The sequence below is a fragment of the Microtus pennsylvanicus genome, chromosome 3, assembly GCF_037038515.1.
Source record: "Microtus pennsylvanicus isolate mMicPen1 chromosome 3, mMicPen1.hap1, whole genome shotgun sequence".
Classification (NCBI taxonomy): Eukaryota; Metazoa; Chordata; class Mammalia; order Rodentia; family Cricetidae; genus Microtus; species Microtus pennsylvanicus.
Window position 1 is genome coordinate 60,771,001 of NC_134581.1, and position 20,923 is coordinate 60,791,923.

Consider the following 20,923-nt stretch of genomic DNA (forward strand, 5'->3'; position numbering starts at 1 on the left):
TCTCTCCAGCCTCCTGTTTTGTTTGGTTTTTTTAAATAATGCTTTTTATTTCTCATCTGAAAATGTCCTACACTTACACACTGATTCATATCTATTCTATCTATTTTCTACTTCCCTCCACTGTGATCTTTTTGTTTTGTTTTGTTTTTTTGTTTTATGAGACAGGGTTTCTCTGTAGCTTTGGACCCTGTCCTGGCACTCACTCTGTAGACCAGACTGGCCTCAAACTCACAGAGATCCTCCTGCCTCTGCCCCCCGAGTGCTGGAATAAAGGAATGTGCTACCACCGCCTGGCCGAAAATCTGTTTTTAAAATAGATAAAATTCATCAAAATTTTTTAAAATGGGACTAGAATCGCTAAATATATAGATTTGAAAATAATAAGATGCATCTATGGGACGTGTTCCAGGCTCCTTTTTTGGAGCCATAAATTAGAATATTATGGACGTTGTGACAGGAGTCCAGAATTCCCTCAGAACACCTCAAGGAGGGGGAGTGGGAGGGAGACAGACAGGGCAAGGAGTCCGACCTGCTGGGTACTGGAACTGGTCAGCAGGCTTGCAGGGGTGTATTGTAGTGCTCAATTTCCCTTTTTGGAGATGTTTGCATTTCCCCCTGATATTCCACTCTGGCGTGACAATTCAACAGCCTGCTGAGAAGACTGATATTGTCCCTCTTTTTGCCACACAGTGTTCCAAGAGCTGTCAGGGCGGATTCCGGGTCCGGGAAGTGCGGTGTCTGTCAGATGACATGACCCCCAGTAGCCTCTGCGACCCCCAGTTGAAACCAGAAGAGAGAGAATCCTGTAACCCTCAGGACTGTGTCCCTGAAGTTGGTGAGTTTGGGGTTCCCATCTGGGAGAAAAGAGAAAGAGGCCCCCTCTAGCTCTATCAAGTTATTCAGTGTAAAAATGGCTTGGCCAGTTCTTTCTGTGACCTTGCGCACAACCATGGCGGAGGTCCTGGGGTGCTTGGGATATTATAATTTCACACTACAACCCACTGGGATTTCCTTGGAGTTTCATAATGCGAGCTCTTGGCCTTCACATTTTAGCAGCTTTATCTTTTGCAGAGTCATTTTGAGACACATCAGAGGTCATCAAAGTTTTGTTTATATACTCCATTTTGTTAATCTTATAATTTCCTTTTCTCCCCCATTATTGGGTTTTATATTGGAAGTGATATACACCTGCCCCCTTGGAAAGATACCATAGCTAAATCTAGAAGACCAAACCAGAGTGGTTTTTGAAGAAAAATCACAGCTGGGACTCTGTGTCAGAAAGCTTGCCTGCCACGCATAAAGCCCTGGGCTTGATCCCAGCACCACAGAAACCAGGTGTGGTGGCAAGTGCCTGTGGTCCAGCCCTCCAGGGTAGAGGCAGGGGAATCAGAAGATCAGGGTCATCATCTCCTGCTACCAAGTTCAAGGCACACATAAAACCCTGTTTCAGAAACAAAACCCCTCTCACATCTTGTCAGTGAGAGACCTTTGACATGTGTAGTAATATGAGGCGGCGGGGCTGATTCCCAACACCCCAAGCCGCCTGCCCTGCCCGGCTAGCTTATGCCCCGAAATAATTACATAGACACTGTATTCATTTAAACACCGCTTGGCTCATTTCTACCTAGCATCTTCTAGGCTAACTCTCCCACCTGGACTGGCCCATTTCTTATCATCTGTATAGCACCAGTCTTACCGGGAAGATTCTAGCCTAAGTCCATCCTGGGTCGGAGCTGGGGCATGGTGTGCGTCTTCCCTGGAGCAGGTAGCATGGCGTCTCTCCTGCATCTGCTCCCGAGAGCAGAGCTGTGGAGTCTGACCTCACTTCCTCTTCCTCCCAGCGTTCTGTTCTGTTTACTCCACCCACCTATCTCCTAACCAATGAGCCAAACAGTTTCTTTTATTTTAACCAATGATCTTCCTCCATCATTTCCCCTTTTTCGGTTTAAACAAAAAAAGGCTTTAACTTTAACATAGCAAAATTACATATAACAGTTATCAAGTAAAAGTTACATCAGAAACATTTATACATATAACAAAATTGACCTTAAAATCCATACCAATGCAAATTATTCATACCTATATCATTTCCCCCTTTAAATGTAAAAGAACATTTATAAACTATATTTGGGAACATGGGCTCAGTTTTTTCTCTCCAAACTGCTTCCTGCTGAATGGGGGCGTCGTTAATCAGATTATTTAGGGTGTAACCTGTGTGCCAGGTTTATCTCAGTTGGCAGTTGAGCAAAGCAATTTTCTGAAGATGTTCACAGCAACCCTTCAGGAGGACGTGGTCCATCATACCAAATCGGAATAGAAGAAATCCATAGAGTCTCATCCTCTGTGAAAACAAAAGAAGACTCTCTCCAAAGCATCATATCCTTAGACCCAAATTCTGAAATCGTAATACCCTTATATCCATTCTGGTTTAGCTTGGCAGCCCATGTAATGAAATGTCTCTCTGTACTTAGCTCCTTCACAGTCAAAAATTTTAAAGAAAACACAATAATACAAAGAATCCAGACTCTCTGTGAATTTTTCATCTTTACGCGGCTTATTTTTACTCTATCACTTTACTTTATTCTGTCTCTTTAAAGACTTTACCTTTTTTTTTTAAACCATTAACTTTATTCTTTATATTCTTTTTCTTCTCTGTCCCAAGCCTACGTACATTCATCCAACAGTGTGACTCATTCAGTGGTCTGAATCTGTCCTATTGTGAATCTGCAATTTTTTACTATCCAGGAGCACTTTTGATTTGCGCCTTTAAATCACTAGGCGCTTAAGAATCTAAGCTGTGACATTCCTAGGTTAACTTTTTGCTTTTCGAGGCTGCTTTGCCAGGCTGTCTTTGAACTCTCGGAGATCCGCCTGTCTCTGCCTCCCAGGCATTGGGATTAAAGGCGTACACTACTATACCTTGAACTCACAGAGATCTGTTTGTCTCTGCCTTCTTGGCACTGGGATTAAAGGCGTGTGCTACCACACCTTGAAGTCACAGAGGTTTACTTTAAGAATTTTAACTTTTAGTCTGCATATATTTTTAACACACAGTAAACCATTTAGAAATCTTTGTCTTTGAATCTCTCTTTACTGTATATCTCTCTTTTTCTGACCACGTGAGTCTTTAATTTGCCAAGCAATCTCAGTAGGACTAAAGCCGTGGCTTTGCCAGCTAGATCCAGTCCATTCCTTAGCTTTCCAGCCTCATGGCGGATATACAGGCTGCAGCCATGTTTATAGCCACACCTGGCGTTTCAAGGTCCTTGCCAGCCAGGGAGCTACAACAGACAATACTTAAGTCCTCTCTCGGTAGCCGGCCCTCCTGCCTCAAACAGTCAGAGTTTGCCCTGGCAGGATGGCCCAGAAAGCCGGCATTTTTAAACGCGCAGCTTTTTTCCTGCTACGGCTGAAAACCGAAAAGCATGCGTTCAGCTTTTCGCCAACACCGTTTAAGTGTTTCGTGGCAGGACCTCTTAATGAGCTGCAGGCTTTGCAGCTAAAGCTGAGTCAGGAAGCCTCTCTTAGATGAGGCGCTTGCTTGCCTCTGGCAAGCAGAGTAGACCAGAGAAATTGTCACAATCAAGAAAACATGCTTTACTCTTTCCCAAGCTTTCTCAGGCTTTCAGTGGGTTCAGTTAGCCACACGTCTGGGCGTCATTTGTAGTAATATGGGGCGGGGCTGCGTCCCCAAGACCCCAAGCCGCCTGCCCTGCCCGGCTAGCTTATGCCCCGAAATAATTACATAGACACTGTATTCATTTAAACACCGCTTGGCTCATTTCTACCTAGCATCTTCTAGGCTAACTCTCCCACCTGGACTGGCCCATTTCTTATCATCTGTATAGCACCAGTCTTACCGGGAAGATTCTAGCCTAAGTCCATCCTGGGTCGGAGCTGGGGCATGGTGTGCGTCTTCCCTGGAGCAGGTAGCATGGCGTCTCTCCTGCATCTGCTCCCGAGAGCAGAGCTGTGGAGTCTGACCTCACTTCCTCTTCCTCCCAGCGTTCTGTTCTGTTTACTCCACCCACCTATCTCCTAACCAATGAGCCAAACAGTTTCTTTTATTTTAACCAATGATCTTCCTCCATCAGACATGCATGTTCTGACTGAGATATGGGCTACATACATGTCCTGGCTGAGAAACGGGCTACACACACGGACTGGTTATGGCAGCCACACCTTGCCTTGAAACCTACACAGTCCATTCCAAGGATATGGCCGTATTCACCGTCTTTAATTACCCATGTGTGTGTGTTCCTGAGACAACTTTCCTTTTTGATGTTGTATTTTGTAAAAAGCAATGCAAGGAACATTGATGATCCGAATTTAAATCACTTCAAGTATGTGGTGTTGCCAAGGCAAACAGATAAATAGCTTGGGCACATGACCCAGCCATGGATGTATCCAGATTTCTTCTGAGCCCTCCTGCCTGCAGTCCTCTCTACTGATCAAAACTCACTTTCCTAAGATGAGCTTCAAGTGTTTTCCCACATGTCGCCCTCCGTTTTTCTGTATTTACTTTAAGGCAGAGCCTCTCTGGCCTGTGCCTGGCTGTGTAGGCTAGCCTGGCCATCCAGCAGACTTCCGAGATCCACATGTCTCAGCCTCCCCACATCAGGATTACAGGCATGCACTACATGCCCAGTTCTTCCATGTGGGGCCTGGGTATTAAACCCAGGTCCTCAGGCTTGTACAGTAACCACCAGCTCCTCAGCACTCAAGTGATGGTAATCAAAATCCATACAGGGTTTTTTTAATTAGATATATCGAATATGTGTTGGATATATCAAATTATTTATAAGGACGTCAAATTGTTTATATCGAATAAAGCAAAGGATAGCCAGGGCAATTTTGAGGATGAATGGTGTTGGGAGACTTACCCTGCCACAAGTCAAGGCATGTTGGCACAGGGAGAGAAGAATAAGCTAAAAGCATAAAATAGAAAGTCCCCAGATGAACCAAAGACGCTTGCTCTGTGATAGGGTCAGCATATGAGTCTGGGAAAAGGATGCACCGTTTAACAAATGGTAATGAAACAGTCCGTATGTTCTCATGTATACGGAGAAACAGTCAAAGTGAATTCCTGCCTCTCAACACACACACACACACACACACACACACACACACAAACGCTACCATCACCATCACCGGTTCCTAGTGAGCTAGATAAACAAATGTAATCAAAAAAATTAAACTTTAAAAAAAGACTTTGAAGAAAGACAAATTTCTTTTGGAGTAGGGAAAAATTTCTTAAGCAAAAACCCCAGAGCACAAACCACAAGGGAAATAATAGAATTCCAATAACGTTAAAATGTCAAGCGTCTGCTTATCACGTGACCTCATAAGGAAAGCGCCAGGAAGAGCTATGAGCCAGAGAAGATACTTGCAACACAGGAACCAATAAAGATTTGGACCCACTGCATAGAGAGACCTTTCTGAGTCCAAAAGCAAAAAGAGAGCTGCCCCCAGCAAAGGGACCCTGAGCGGCAACACCGCTGCAGTGTGCTCCACCTCACCCAGGGATTCTAGACAGAAGAAAATACAGGACGGGGCCGGGACAGTTCTGCTGATCCGGGGGTGCAATTCTGCATGTAGGGTGCTTGCCTAGCATGCACAGCATCCTGGGATTGATCTCCAGTACAGCATAAACCAGCTGTGGTGGCACACACCTGGGATCATCCCCAGACATTGGAGCCGGAGGCAGGAGGATCAGGAGGTCACTGTCACCCTCCAGTATTAGGGCCAGCTGAGGCTACATGAGACCCCATCTTCTTCTCATCCCCCTGTCAAAAAAAAAAATGGAATTCTGCTGTTCTGCCAAGAGAACTACAAATAGCTTCACATAGTTTGGAAGGCAGCCATCACATCTAGTAAGACTGTATGTGTCTTAAAACCCGGAAAGAAGACTTTCAAAAATGCTTAAGCGATCATTATTTATAACTGGAAAAAATGGAAACAATGTCTACCAATGGATAAAAAATATTTACATGGATACATCCTCCCCAGTAATAAAAATGAACGCACAAATTCACTGTCAAACAAGTGGCCAGGAACTATGTGTAAAGTCTACAGTTTCTAGAGGCCACACAGTAGCTAAGGACACCGTCGTGCACAGCTCAAGTATGAGGAAAGGTTCGGAGGCTGGGGATGTGGCTCCGTGGGGGAAATGCCTGCTGCACAAGCGTGGGGACCAGAGTTCAAATCCCCAGCACCTACATGAGTGCTGGGTGCAGTGGCGCGTGCCTGTCACCCCAGCTCTGGGGAGGTAGAGATGGAAGGCTCCCTGGGGCTTGCTGGCCAGCCTGTCTAGCCAGTCGGTGAGGTCCTGGCTCAATGACCGGAACACTAGGTGAAGGAGGAAGAACTGGTGAGATCATACCCATGAATAGCCAAGGAACTGCACATGGGTGTTCTTGGTGGCTGGGGAAGGAGTCTCTCTCTTAGGTGCTGTAGCTACTATAAGTTGCCTGTGCTCTGGCAAATAACCCCACACCGATGCCCATGCAAGGAGCACCGGTTAAACTTATTTTAACAAGACATTAAAATGGGCCAATTTCAGGTACTCTCCACAATCATTTTCTACCTTCTCCTTACAATTTATGGGGAAAACCCTCAAAATCAGCGTTCACCATCCCGGTGCCACTCTTCATCATGATTGCTACTTTATTATTATTTGTTTGAGACAGCATCTCAGTCTGCTGCCCTAGCTGGCCTTGAACTCCTGGTCCTCCTGCTTCAGCCTCCCACGTGCCGGGATTGCAGACATGCCCACTGTCCTTGGATATTCTTGAACACATATTTCATCTCTCTTTCTCTCTCTGAAGGGAAGCAAAAATCATCAGATATCTTCTTCAGTTGCTCTTCAAATCTTTTTTCTTCATTATTTTTTTGACAAGCTCATATACATGTGCATTATGTGGGGGTCATTTTCACCCCCCTCATCACTCCCTCTCACCCCCTTCCCACTTCTGCTGAGCCCTAACAAGTCCCCTCCTGGACATCCCTGACATCCTGCTCTGGCCTCCGCATGTGCTCACTCAAGGCTCCCTCAGACACATAGGACCCAGAGGAAGCTCTGTGTCCCCCACCCTTTCTCTTCTCTTCACACTGGTCCTGGCTGCCTCTCGGGCTCAGGAGTCTCTTCTGTTCTCTTCCACCATAGATGAAAACTGCAAGGACAAGTACTACAACTGCAATGTGGTGGTCCAGGCGCGCCTCTGTGTCTACAACTACTACAAGACCGCCTGCTGTGCCTCCTGCACCCGCGTGGCCAACAGGCACACGGGCTTCCTGGGAAGTCGATAACACCCCTGCTCCCCTGCAGCTGCAAGCAGTGCACCCGGCTGGCTGGTGCTCTGCCAGGGACCCCCAACTCACCTTCGGAAAGTGGACCACCTGGTACCCAGGATGCTAGAATGCCCTTTGAGCATCACTCTGTCCTGATGACGCCCTTCCTTGGGAACTGGCACCTGCTAATGGGGCCTACTGAAAACCAAGCAGTCACGTGCATGCAGCTCTCATCCCAACTTCAGGCTTGCTGTCGTCCAGGTCAGCCACTGGACCACTGACCCGGCACAGCCTCCTTCCTGGTGCTACTGGCCTGTCCAGAATTAGCACCCCTTTAGAAAGTCAAGAGAGGAGAGCACCCCATCCTATGACACCAACGAACCTTACTGAGACCTGTGCATCCCTGTTACCTCAGCCAGCCGTGCCTGTCACCATTCTTAAGGACAATAGACTGTTTCCCGCCTCAGGACAGAGGTATCCCACAGCAGAGTGCTCTCTTGTTTAGCAGGTACATACATTCTCAGACCTTAGCTCACTGGAGGCCATAGTGTCCCAGAACGGAAGCAGGGGTTGAATAAGTGCTCCTACTTGGCAAGGAATGAGGCTCAACTCAGATAACTGAGCTGGCCATTTTGTGCCAGGGCTGAATGCCTACCTCAGATGCCTGAGCATAACCTCACCCCACAGTGCCTCCAGTGGCCAGCCTGGGGCCTGTCCACTGGCCTATAGCCTGAAGAATGAGTGGGCTTCCTATCTGACCAGGAGGTCGAGTTATATTTTATGAATGGAGCCCAAGCTTCTGAAGCCCTTCCTCTGTCCCCAAGTTCTGCCTCACCCGAGTATTTAGTCCTTTGAAAATGTGTGCACCCCTGTTCCCCTTCCCTAAGTCGCAGCTCCTGCTGACAGGACTCTGTGGTGTTTGCTAAGTTCCGTCCTCAACAGAACTTTCCCACAAGACAGAAAAGCCACAGGGAGAGCAAGAATGTGGCCAGGGGTTTTCGAGGGCACTCTGGAGCTGGAACAAATTCCCAAATCCCACAAGCTTTAGTTCCGCCATCTCTCCTGGATTCTCTGTGGCGTATCCCCTGCTGGAAAGCCAAGCCAATAGTCCCAGGAAATCTCCACGTTGCAATAGGAAGAGTCTTATTTGGGCCTTGTGGGTTGATTAAAGGGTTTCTTGCTGGTAGTCTCGCATCCCTCCCTACTCTCCCTCTCCTCTCTCCCTCCGTTCCCCTGTGACTCATGACTCTTACTTCCCACAAGACTTGACCATCAAGATCAGTTTTAATGATGCGGGTCTTGGAGAAGGAACTCTGAAGTCCTTCCCTTCTTCACGGACACACTTTAGCCGACTGTAATTCCAGAGGCCCCAGGCCTGAAGGGACTCGGTGCATATTGAAAGGTGAACCATCTCTGGAGATTGGGGGAGACAATTAAGAGGAATATTCTTTTCTTAAAAATTGTAAACTTACAGAAATTGTCTTGTTTCGGGTCCTGCACATGTTTCTCTTAAAGCAGGCATGTACCGTATCACAGGGTCTCTCCATGCGTTCATTACCTGGCCCAGCCAGCGTGGCAATCGCTCCCAGCCATGGGGCTAATGTCGCCTGTCTGATCTGACACACTCTGTCAGGATCACTGACTTTGGCTTTCTGTGAGTATCTCCAGCATCTCTCTGTGCTTGGGAAGCTGGGCACCACATCCATCAGCAGCTCCACCTCTCCTCGTGTTCCTATGGCATGTAGACACACAGCCCGGCAGAGACTGTGCCAACCATGCTAAGCACGAGGAGAAGCCGTTGCACACGCAGTTTTTGTCCAGTTTCCTCCCTGCTCCTCTCACTGCATGCTTTCGCCTGTCCCAGGAACCTTTCCTTCATGCAGCCATTGTCAGACCTTGCTGGACAAGCCAGTCATCTGAAGAATTCACTGGAAGGTGTTCGTGTGCATGCCAGAGGGTAAGGCCTGCAAGATCTGTTGGTTAAAGCAAAGCCTGGCATTAGCTCCCAGGAAGGAAAATGTACTAGCAACTGAGGCCACCCAGCGTCAGGCTAACAGGGAATAAAGGCTTTCTCTGTGGAGAGTGGACCTCTTGGTCCTTCCGGCTCGCAAATTCTCAGGGCTGGGCTGGGTTGACATGGCTTTGTCTATCCTGTGTCTCAGGCATCACCTCAGAGTTCTTCTACAAAGGACAGTGATCCTCCTGTAGAGTGGGGGTGATCAGAGCAAAGGGGGCAGGCCCTGGTCTTCAGGCAAAGAAAAGAAACATCTCTCCAGAGTTCAGTGGAATTCCCCAGAAAAATGAGCTGTCCTTGGGAGGCCAGTCCCCTTTAAAAGGTTATGGATTTCTAGAAAGGGGTCGATAAACCTCTTTGTTGTAGAAGGCCAATCTTGCAAATATGTCCTGGTTTCTTCCACCGTCTTCATGACTTTCTCCCTTCCGCAGTGTGTGCAGCAGGGCCCTGGGGATCCCCAGTGATTACCAGGGAGGGGACACCAGTGCCTGCAGATGATCCTTTATCTGCCATCCCCTTCTCGGGCCACTCCACATCCCCTTTGTTGACTGTGACATGGAATTGAAACATATTACAACACTAATTTCCCGCCCCCCCACCCCATGTGCCAGAGGCCACATCCCTAGCTCTGAGTGAAAAACTAGATAAATTAAAGCTTCTGTGTAGTCTTTCTCAACAAAAATCAGCAAAGCCCCAAATTAAAAGTCTGTGCTGATTGTCTTCCACTCACTGGAAGAGGAACCTTCCTTGCTGCCCCTGTGTAATCTATTTCGGTTCACCTTCCAGGGCCTGCAGGAAATATGCTACCCGACCACTAGAGGGAGCAGTTCTCTGCTCATAAACCGTGCTCACCCTATTAAGAAGCCAGAGGATCTCTCAGCATCTCTCAGTGGCTCAGGGAGGGAGTTCTCATAACTGCCCCAGCTACTCCTTTGCATTACTTCTTCTCAGCCCAGGATTTCTGTGTTTTTCTTCCCGCCTTGCTTTTAGTACGCTCCCTCTGTTTGTTCTCTAAGCGTTTACACCCAACACTCTCTCGGTAAAGTGAGGGCTCACTCAACTAGTGTGGTGTGGAGAACTCTAGATACTGCTAACACCTGTCCAAGATAGTCTCCTCATCTTATTAATAGCTGTCTTAGAGTTGGCATATTAGTTTTCCCATGTGAGGAACAAAATGAAAGAGTACATTGCAACGGGGTGATGACCTGCCAGCCCTGCAGGGGGAGACCAGCGTCTGATCCTTGACAGATGAACATTGCGTGTGTAGCCTGGATGTCTTAGCAGAAGACTGGCCGATGCCCTGGCCGTGGAGAGCCAAGAGCCAGAGCAAGAAGAGTCTAAAAGATTTATAAAGGAAATTTAAAAAAAAAAAAGAAGTAAAGAGAAAGCCCAGACCTCAACAGTTCGCTGGAAAGCGGCTAAAGTCCTACCTTTGGATTAAAAGAATAACTGTTCAGTCGAAAAAAATGACAGAAAGGGAAGAATTTCAGCTAATATCAATGTGAGTCAGGAAAGCGGGGAGGAAGCGGCAAGATATAACTGACCCGGGGACTAGCAAGTTAGCGCAATTGACAAAGTGCTGAGCCCAGGTCTCAGAGCCCACATGCAAAAAAGCCAGATGTGATGTACTCACTTGTAATCCCAGCATGGGAGGGGCAGAGACAGGTGGATCCCTGGGGCTCAGCAGCTGGCCAGCCCAACCTACTGGGCAAGCTCCAGGCCAGTGAGAGACCGTGTCTCAAAAAACATTGTGGATGACACCTGAAGCCCAAGAGTCGATGTCCTCTGACCTCCACATGCATACACATATGTGTATCTGTATATGCCATGCCACACGCCACCAAGGCCGCAGAGGAAACATAGATGGGAGTCATGGTCCATGTGTCTGTGAAGACTACGCTCATATGTAACGTTCGGGTGTGGTTTTCAGTCCTGATAAAGAGGACAGACTCTTAGAGACAGTGTGGTAGACTTCTGAGGTGTGGCATCGCAGAAGAGACACCACGAGAACCCTCAGTGGAACAAAATAGCAAACTTCTGCAAGCTGATGTAGATCTATGGAGGCAGGGCTGCTGGGGACAGTCACCCCTTAAGGGTGGCAGCTGAGACAGGACAGGTGTGTCAGGATGTGGGAAGGGATCAGATATCTTTCTCAGCAACTCGCTGCTCAAGGTCATCTCCAAGTCCAGGGTTTGGTGGCTCTCCAAGTGGCGCAGCTCTGAGTGGTGCATCTGCTTAGTGACAGCAAGTGACAGCTGCTACCACCTTGTCACCATCTGAAACCCATTCGTGCCCCTTCCTGTGAACAGCATGTGACCTCATATGGCAGCCACTGGCAACCTAGTCAGAGCCATCCCCATGTCTGCTTCACAAAGGGGCACAGGGACATGAGGGGCAGCTAGCTGCCTGCCTGGGGTCATATGCCTCCATGGAGGCCGCTTTGACTAGTCTGGGCCACTCACCGCCAGTCTCTTTTGTAAGAACACCTTTCCTTGCTGACAAAGAGTAACCCTCAACCCTAAACCATCCTTTATGTCTGAATCCTTGTTCCGGTGGGATGCCCATCACGTTGTAGAAAGTAACCCCAAGAATGTGGAAGCTCCCCGCCTCCTGAGAGGATGAGCCCCTGGCCTGAGTGAGAGACAAATCCATTCTGTCACACCCATTAACTCTCCCCTTCCTGCTCCCCAGCCCCCCAACATCCACCCGACAGAAGGATATACTTTGCTATAACTTATTATTATGTTCTCTGTAAATACAAGATGTTTATAGGAAAAGTGTATTCTGAACTATATCTGCAGAGTGGCTCGTGACACCAAAATAGTTCTGTTTATTTAGAATATGTTCATTGTTAAAGGGACCCAATAGGTATTTATTTACATATGCCATCCATATTTTCATAAAATCATTTGATCATACTAACCCAGCCTCCTGGTATATGGCTGCACCACGGTGTCTTATTCTAAGTCAATCCTGATAGTCGTTTAGTACAGTGATTGGCCAAACTTTTGGAAGTTTAAGATCAATTATAACTGACCCTGCTTTTGACATATTCAGGGGTTCCTCCGCCAGTATTGTGCCTAAGATTGCCACCTTCCTGTCTTAAATATTCTATTTTTTTTTCATATAATCTGCCCTTTCCTCACACCCAAACACTCGGAGAAGGGCAGGCGGCTTGTGTTTCTCTTTCCTTCTCAGTGTGGCCCGCTGTTAGCTTCACCGGCCTCATGCCTCAGGTCAGAGCTGTGGACAACCTGGGCTGAAGGGGCTGTGAGAGGCTTGGGGACTTGTGGCAGCCTCTCAGCTCTGATGACAACCCCAGGGTCCCTGTTGGGGGCTCCTGGGGCTAGGGCCTCAAGGCTGACCTGTGGACTGCAGAGCCGGGAGCGAGAAGCCCGCTGGGGAACTGAAGACAACACCAGTCTGTGTCTCCTTTACAGTGTTAAATTATTATGGAAGGAGGAGACGAGCAGAGGGTGAATTATATGAGCAAATATGGGCTGTTTTCAGCACTATTTTGTGTACAACTAATTTATTTTTATTGTAAAAAATACAATAAACTGGGTAAATAGTTAACGTCTTTGTGTTCTTGTTTCAGTCACTGTTCCATTGCTGTGAAGAGACACCGTGACCCAGGCGACTCTTAGAAAGGAGAACACTGAGTTGGGGACTTGCTTGTTGTTTTAGAGGCTTAGTGCAGTATCATCATGGTGGCAGGCATGGCCCTGGAACAGTAGCTGAGAGTTCTACCTCCTGATCTGAAGGAAGAGGGGAGGCGAGAGGGGACAGGGAGAGAGGGAGAAAAATAGAGAGAGACTTCCTGGGCCTGGCTTGGGCTTTTGAAATCTCAAAGCCCGCCCCCAGTGACACACTTCCTCCGACAAGGCCACACTTCCTGATCCTTCTCAGACAGTGCCAGTCCTTGCTGATTAAGCATTCAAATGCATGCATCTGTGGGGCCATTCTTATTCACACCACACTGCTTTGTTCACACCTGCGTGCAATTTTCCCAGAGAGATGAATCAGCTGCTGCTGACCTCAGGTAAAGCACTGAGACACCAGAGCAATACCACTCAAGTCTAACTTGGTGATCCAGCGAGATTACTATAGAGTGAGAAAACAGCTCTGATCACCAGCAATGGCTGTCTATCCCCAGCCGGGGAAACTTGGTGAGCATTTCCTGCTCCAGGACAGATGCTAATGAGAACAATCTTGTGTAGAGCTCCCATGGATAATCAACACTTCCTTGACTCCTTCCAAAAGAAGAATGAGCCCTGTTGGGGGCCTTTTTAGACTAGGTCCTTTTCTGTCGCTGTGGCAATGCTGTGACCAAGGCTAGCCAAGAGCGGATTTGGGGTATACGGTTCCAGAGGGCTGAGAGACCATCATGACAAGGCAGCAAGCCACAGGCATGGTGGCAGGAGAAGGAAGCTGAGGGACCACAGCTTTAACTGCAAGAAGGAAGCAGAGAAAATAAACTGGAAATAGTGAGGGACTTTAAATTCTCAAAGCCTGCCTCCAATGACGTATTTCCTCCTGCGGGGCCACACCTTCAAAAGAGCACCAAGCACTGAGAACAAAGTGTTTACATGGGAATGGGGCATTCTCATCCCAGCTGCCACCATTGGTGTCTCAGACCTTTGCCTTGGGCACCATTCGGGAGAAAGCCAATCTGAGAACCCAATCCACAAGCCTCGCATAAAGGAGCCTCTGACTCCAGGTTTCCACAGGACATTTCCTTGGCAGTGAGAGTAGAGATGGGAATAGAGGAAATAGGTGTGGACCATCTATCTGCCAGGACTGTGGTCTTTCCGTAACCTCCCCCAAAGTGGTTACACTCCAGAGAAGCTGTGAGTGGAACCCCAACTCCCCTTGGGCTGACTCCACCTCGCTCTCTACTTGACAAAATTATTCCGATCATCTTGATTCCTGATGAAACAGACCATGACAATTGGCAACCGTCCTTGGTGACAGCCATTAAGAAGTACCCCGAGCTCTGTCCTGACTCTACCCCACTGCCACTTCATCGGTACCCCTTGAAAACTTATTTGTCTAAGTTGCTACCTCCTTCCCCTTATATTCATCTTTGCCTACTGGAAACTTCCCTTACACTTAATTCTTTTCCAAATTCACTTAATATAAAATCCTCATGATGCTCACGTCAGGTACACAGCTAAGTGGTAACTTCAGCCTTCCTTGTGTGGCACGGCCTTTACACACAAACTTCATTTACTCTTCAGTCCTGAAGAGTCAGGACTCCACCAGACAACAGGCAGAACGCTGACACCACTCTTTTTCCTGATGCTAAGGCTCAAACCTGGGCCGTGGGCACAGCCTTGTGTGGCACGCGCTCTACACTGAGCTGTATGTCCAGACGGGAACACTCCCGCCACCTTCCCCTCACTGCAAACCCAGTCCTGCAGATCCAAAGCTGCAGGATCTCCGTGCCACAGCCCTGGGCAGTCGGGGCTCTGTGCATGACCACTGTTCCCTCAAACAGCACAAACCTCAAGACAGGAGCGTCAGAGCTTCCACCCATCCCTTGGGGCCACACATACACACAACCACACACACCTGGCCTCTACAGAGAACAGCCTGTCTCGTGGGCTCTGCATTTTCTCACAGCTGAGATGCAAGGTCACACAGGTGGATTTCACGTTGGCTCTGTTTGTGGTACTGAGGCATCCACACCTGCTGGGCAAACTTTATATCGAGTCGCTCCCCAACCCTGCACCCCAGCCCCGCACTGCGTCTCTGCAGGTCTCCTCCCTGCCCCGGCAATGGGAATCTGTGCTCTCCCAACGCATTCTCTTCCTGTTATCAACTTAGCCTTTAGCACTCAGAAGCTCCCTGATGTCTGGACACGTCTTACTCTATTTTACAGTTGGGAGAGTCAGGTTCATCCCGCTCGGGATTCATGATCACACAGACTATGCCTGCAGAGACATCAAATCTAGGTCTGTCCAGCTTCAAAGCCTGTACTCGATCCCTTGGCACCTGACTGCCTGTTCCGGAATAATTACACAAATCTCCCTGTGGGCCTAAACTGAGGCCAGAACCCACTTCCTGCTGGTGTTGATCATGGTGAATGCTGCTGGTAGTGGAAGCCTTGCACAGACTGCCCACTCTGGAAAGGTAAGAACCTAGGACAAGGGGTGACATCCTGCTATGACACCCACCACCATCTGCTTCTAGGGAAGAAGCTTCAGTGAGCCACCTCTACCTGCAAGTCCCGTGTCATAGGAAGAGCCCAAAGTTGGTTTTCTACATCTGAGCATGGTGATATAGGCTTCAAGTCTGAACGTTTAGGAGGTGGAGGTAACACAGTTATGAGTTTAAGGTCATCCTTCAAGGTCATCCTCTGCTACACAGGGAGTTGAAGGCTGAAACCTGTTCAAAAAAAAAAGTTTCTAAGGCCAAGGTCACTTCTGTTTAGAGGCTATGTAGGGGTGGAGGGGACAAGTACAGTGGGGTACAAGGAATTAAATTTGTTTGAACTGAATGTCAACATCCTCATCCTCTCACCCGGACCACAGGGCTCCTGGCTGCCTCCTCCTGCATCTGAGTCCAGATGCGCTTATCTTTGCCCAGGGACTCCCCTGGGCTCAGCACCCACAGTTGGCCAACACCCCCATTTGCTTTAGCTGCTGAGCTGCTATTCAGCCCAACACCATCATTCATGTCAGAACCAAAGCAGGAGCACAACGTGTGGGCACGGGCTGGGTTTGTTATTATATGCAGGCCCGGAAACCACTTGTTTCAGACGGTTGCTCCCAACCCCCAAGATGCAGCAGCAATGGAGTCTCTGCACGGAGTTGTTAGCAGTGTTGCTAGTTCACTTCCGTTGTGAAGCTGTGTCTCTGTTTGACTAGCCATTTCCTCTGAGTTCGGTACATGAAAGGTCACCCTTCTACTCAGTCTCAAACATTAGATTATTTATTCCGCCAAGGTCAGAGATGGTTTCACTGGCCTCTGACGGCTGCACGTGGCTGGAATAACAAGCAGCTTGAAAATTCAAAGGGCCCAACCTCAGTCCCTTCAGGAAGGGCTTGGCTGCAGCAAGGGCCTGGGACACAGGCAAGGCAGCCAGTCATCACCAGAGCTCTCCAGGACCCTGCTAGCCTCCTCTATGGGGTCCCCACAGCTTGCTCCAGCCTGGATATGGAAACATGTAAGATCTCACCACTCTTTGTTGTTGTTGTTTTAAATGTGGGCAATCAATAATGTGAACTTGTTTCTTAAAAAAAAAAAACACCTCATTGTAAGCCGGGCAGTGGTGGCACATTACTTTAATCCCAGCACTCAGAGGCAGAAGCAGGTGGATCTCTGTGAGTTCAAGGGCAGCCTGGTCTACAAAGCAAGTTCCAGGACAGTCATGGTTGTCTCAAAAAACAAAACAAAAACAAAAACCTATCAGGACAGACAACCCTGTCTCAAAAACAAGCGAACAAGAATAACAAAATATCCACTGTGCCCCACATAGTTGAGTTTGTTGTGTTTTTATTATCATTCAATTCTTCAATCCAGGTCACTTAGTCTGGCTGTGACCACACTGTGGGAAAGCAGCAGGCAGTTCTGTGTCCAGAATGTTCCCTGGCCCCTGGCTCAGCAGCTCCCCTCTTGCAGGACATTTCTCCCCAAGTGCTCTGAATCGGCAGCTTCCCCTCTGCACCTGTTCCAGGCCTCGGGCTTCCCGACTCACTCATCCTCCCCAGAGGTCAGCCCACGGTCAGCCTTCTCCCTCCAGCCTGTGCTGTTTCTAACTCCGGTCAATCGCAGTCAGAAGGTGGTTCAGGCAGGCTGTGAATGCTTATCCTGTCGTGTTTATCCTTTTCCAGCAGAGAGGACCCCTCACCAAGCCTCGATGCTGACCTCTGTGTGTCAACGACCTCTTGCGAACAGTAAATTGTCCAGGTTCGAGCTAGCAGTTTCCGAGTTTGAATTCAGTAACTGTCCTTCCTACTCATTGCTCCCTGAATCCCAGTAAAGGATCCTTCAGGTAGTTCATCTGGATGCAGAAAACCTAATATCTAGCCAAAAATCTGCCTCCAGCCATCGTGACAGATCATCTTGATTCTTGTGGGAACGCAAACAGCTTTGTTTTTAGAGAATACTATCATATTTGATGTTAATGTGCCAGTCTTTGGTTGGCTCAACATATCCAAATCCCTTCCATTCAACCCCGATCTCCTGGCTTTGAATGATGCCAGCGTGTCCGGAACAAAGGACAGAGGGTGTTCTTAAGGGACTTGCCATTACCTCAGTGGGAATCTTTCTTTCGCTTTGATGGAGAAAACCAAACTGGAGATCCTGGAAACTTTGCCACAGTTCGGCACTAAGAGTTCGAACCTCTGCCTGAAGTGCTGACTTGTGTATTGATGAAGTTTCTATAGTTTCGAATGTCAGTAAATAGGCTAGAACTCAGAAATGAAACTCCATGGAGGCAAAGCCATCGTTATGGGATAGTGCTGCCATCTTGTGGTCAGTTTGTGTATTGCGGGTGGGTCAAATGACGTGTAGCGTGCTGCAGTAGGCGGGTTAGGCACTTTTGATCCAATGTAAGCAGGAAAAGGGTTGGAGTCTCTGGAGTCCAGAATAGACAAGATGAGAAGACCTCAGACCAGGCTCCCCAGGGCACTTCCCCCTCCTGCCAGGAGGGGACACAAGTGCGCAGACTCGCCAATACTAGCTGAAGCTGTGCTGACATCTGGTGAACCAAAACCAAGTGGTCAGAAAGAACCCAGGAAGGAGTGGTCAAAGGAGCCAAGAATATATGATCAAAAGAAACCATCACATTAACCACGTGGTTCACTCCTGCATGTAGATATATTTTACAGTAGTTTTTATGATATCAAATTTGTCACAAGTAAAATTATAGATAATAGAGGGTGAGACTGTGAACCCGTTGAGTTTAAATGTTGCTGGCTTAGGCATTCTTTCCTTTTGTTCTTTTTGGGCATGCTCAGGATTGAGCCTGAAATCTGTGCACACTGCACAAGGGCCTCTACCACAGAGCAGTACCTCGGTCCTCATCAATTTACTTTTTAAAACAATTTTTTAAAAAAAAAATCTTAAGCCAAGCAGTGGTGGTGCATGCCTTTAATCTCAGCACTCAGAAGGCAGAGGCAGTTGGATCTCTGTGAGTTCAAAGCCAGCCTGGTCTAGAGTGAGTTCCAAGACAGAGTTACGCAGAGAAACCCTGTCTCAAATAAATAAATAAATAAATAATTTTTTAAAATCCTCTGTCTGGTAAGGTGGCTCAGCAGGTGCTGGTGCTTGCCACCAATCATAACACTAGAGTTCCATCCCTGCAGTGGGAGAAGAGAACTGGCTTCTGAAAGCTGTCCTCCAACTGTGTAAACACGCATACAATAATAATAATGATTGATAATTTTCTCCTGTTTTGTTGAAAGTTTCAGAAGCAAATCTGAACACTGCAGGACAGGCCTCTAGCAGAATTGGCTATTTTATTCAACGTAGCCATGATGCCACTGTCACAGCTAACTAAGCTAACAACTCCTTATGTGGTTCTGTTGGGTTTCTTGTTGCTGTTTTCAGACAGGAGCTCTCTGTGTAGCCCTGGCTATCCTGGAACTCACTGTGTAGACCAGGCTGGCCTCGAACTCGCAGAGATCCGCCGGCCTCTGCCTCCCGAATGCTGGGATTAAAGGTGTGCACCACCACAGCCTCCTTATGTGTTTTGATTGTTTCTGTTTTAAAGGTTTTATTTTCAAAATAGTCGCAAGCTTCCAAAAGCATTGTTTTGGTGTCTTATGCAGGAGTCTAGCCTTAGAATAAAATAGTCACAGTTTAAACTTAAAATAGTCTGTCGGAAATATAGTTCATCTACCAAAGAAATAGAAAAAATATTAAGACTGATGCTAAATTTGACAATAAGCAGACTGATATGCTTAAATAGATTTAATACCCACCAGCGTGCCTCGGGCTTTTTGTGACATATTTTGTGACTTGCTGTCTCCTTCACCACCACCCCCCCCCCACAACCCTTTTCAGCACCTCAGAAACCTGCCATGCTTGGGCTAGGGTTGTAGCTCAGGACACAAGGTGTTCCCAGCATGCCTGAGGCCCTGGGGTTCAATCCTTAGGATCACAAAAGAAATCAGGGTCAAGGAAGGGAGGCAAATGCCGTAATATGGCAGGTGGGACAGAGTGGATTTCTTTGTCTGGGACAGACAGAAAACTACCTCTTGGTGGGCTGTGGTTCTGTCTGTGTAAGGTCAGACAGAAGACACTTGTGAGAGGGCCCTGGAGGGGCTGGAGAGATGCTCTGTGGTTAAAGTGCAGGCTATGCAAGCCTGAGAACCTGAGCCTGGATCCCTAGAAGCCCATGTAAATGCCAGGTAGGTGTGGTGACCTGCCTGTAACTCCAGCCACAGAAAGTGAGGATGGGATCGGCAGAGCTAGCTAGCAAGACTAGCCATCTCGATGCGCTCTGGGTTTGACTGGAGACCCTGGCGTACAGAATACCAGGAAAGAGCAATGGAGCATAATTCCTGGCATCAGTGTTGGGCCTCCCCGTGCACACGTGTGTGCTGCCTTGTGAGAAGGAGGTGCTTGTGTTTCCTCTTTCATCTCCCTGCAGGGGCAGGATAGGTGAGCCTCAATTCAGCAGCTTTGACAAGAGAGAGAATAGAACTCAGAAGCGGAAGCGGTATCAGCAAACAGTCTGTATCGAAAGTCACATAGAAAAAGGCGCTGTGTGTGAGATTAGAGCACTCCCCTCGGCACAGCTCCTCTGGGGGTTTTCTGTAATCCTTGCAGCTGTCGTGACATTGTCCAGCACCTCGAGAATAAGCAGATGTGGGAGTGTCATCAGTGCCAAGGCAGCACATGTCACTCGTCCGGGGTCTGTGGCCTAGCCTCACCCCCGTGTGCATTCCTGCACGCTCACATACACAGCTATGGTAATTCTCCAGAATACCCTTGAAGTTCCAGGAACATTCCGTGGAAAGCCAGCATGCAAGGCAAAGGGGTTCCTGCAGAGAAATCCCTTTGCTTTTCCTGTGCGTTGGTGTGGCTGGGCCTGTGGCTGCTGGTTGACAGGGCATGGTGGCCCACAGCGGTAATTCGGCCCTTGGAGGCTGGGGCTCAGGCTGAATTGTATGTCAAGGCCCTGTCTCAGAGAACAAAGACCATTTTAAAAATGCTGCTAGACTGGTTTTCAAATTCTTCCTTACTCTTCCTCAACCCTTGCTGAGAACCCTTCCCAACGCCCACCCTAGATCTGACCCGTGGCCCAGCAATGAAGTTGAACAGGTGGTTGGTTGGGGTGGGGTGGGAGCCCCTGGATGGGCTGCTGCAGACAACAGCTGTCGACTCAGCAAAGGTTGGGCCAGACAAGCTGCAGATGTGCTGGTTTTTATAATTTAACAAAGGGTTAGAAAAGCCTCGGCATGCCCCCCCAACGGTTAACTTATTCTTAAGTGTTCCTCATTAGTACTCCTCGGGGTCATATGATTTCCCACCCGCTCACTCTGTTTATGAGACAGGAAAGCACTTTCTTCTATCATGATTTTAGCTGCAATATGTCGGGACCATTTGGGGTCCTGGCCTCCAGCTGCTCTTCCCTGCTAGAGATCTTTACGTTCCTTCTGATTT

The 20,923-nt window shown here is 48.1% G+C and overlaps 1 protein-coding gene across 3 annotated transcripts in view; it reads left to right on the top strand.

Annotated features, from left to right (window-relative positions):
• The window catches only part of Thsd4 (thrombospondin type 1 domain containing 4), a 585,674-nt gene extending 572,812 nt beyond the window's left edge, over positions 1-12,862 (top strand). For all 3 annotated transcript variants that reach the window (XM_075965642.1, XM_075965643.1, XM_075965644.1), the window contains 2 exons: positions 691-835; positions 7,166-12,862. In XM_075965642.1, coding sequence (XP_075821757.1) covers positions 691-835; positions 7,166-7,308 — 288 coding nt within the window. In that variant the 3' untranslated portion in view covers positions 7,309-12,862. The remainder of the gene's footprint in view (positions 1-690; positions 836-7,165) is intronic.
• Positions 12,863-20,923: the final 8,061 nt, after the last annotated feature.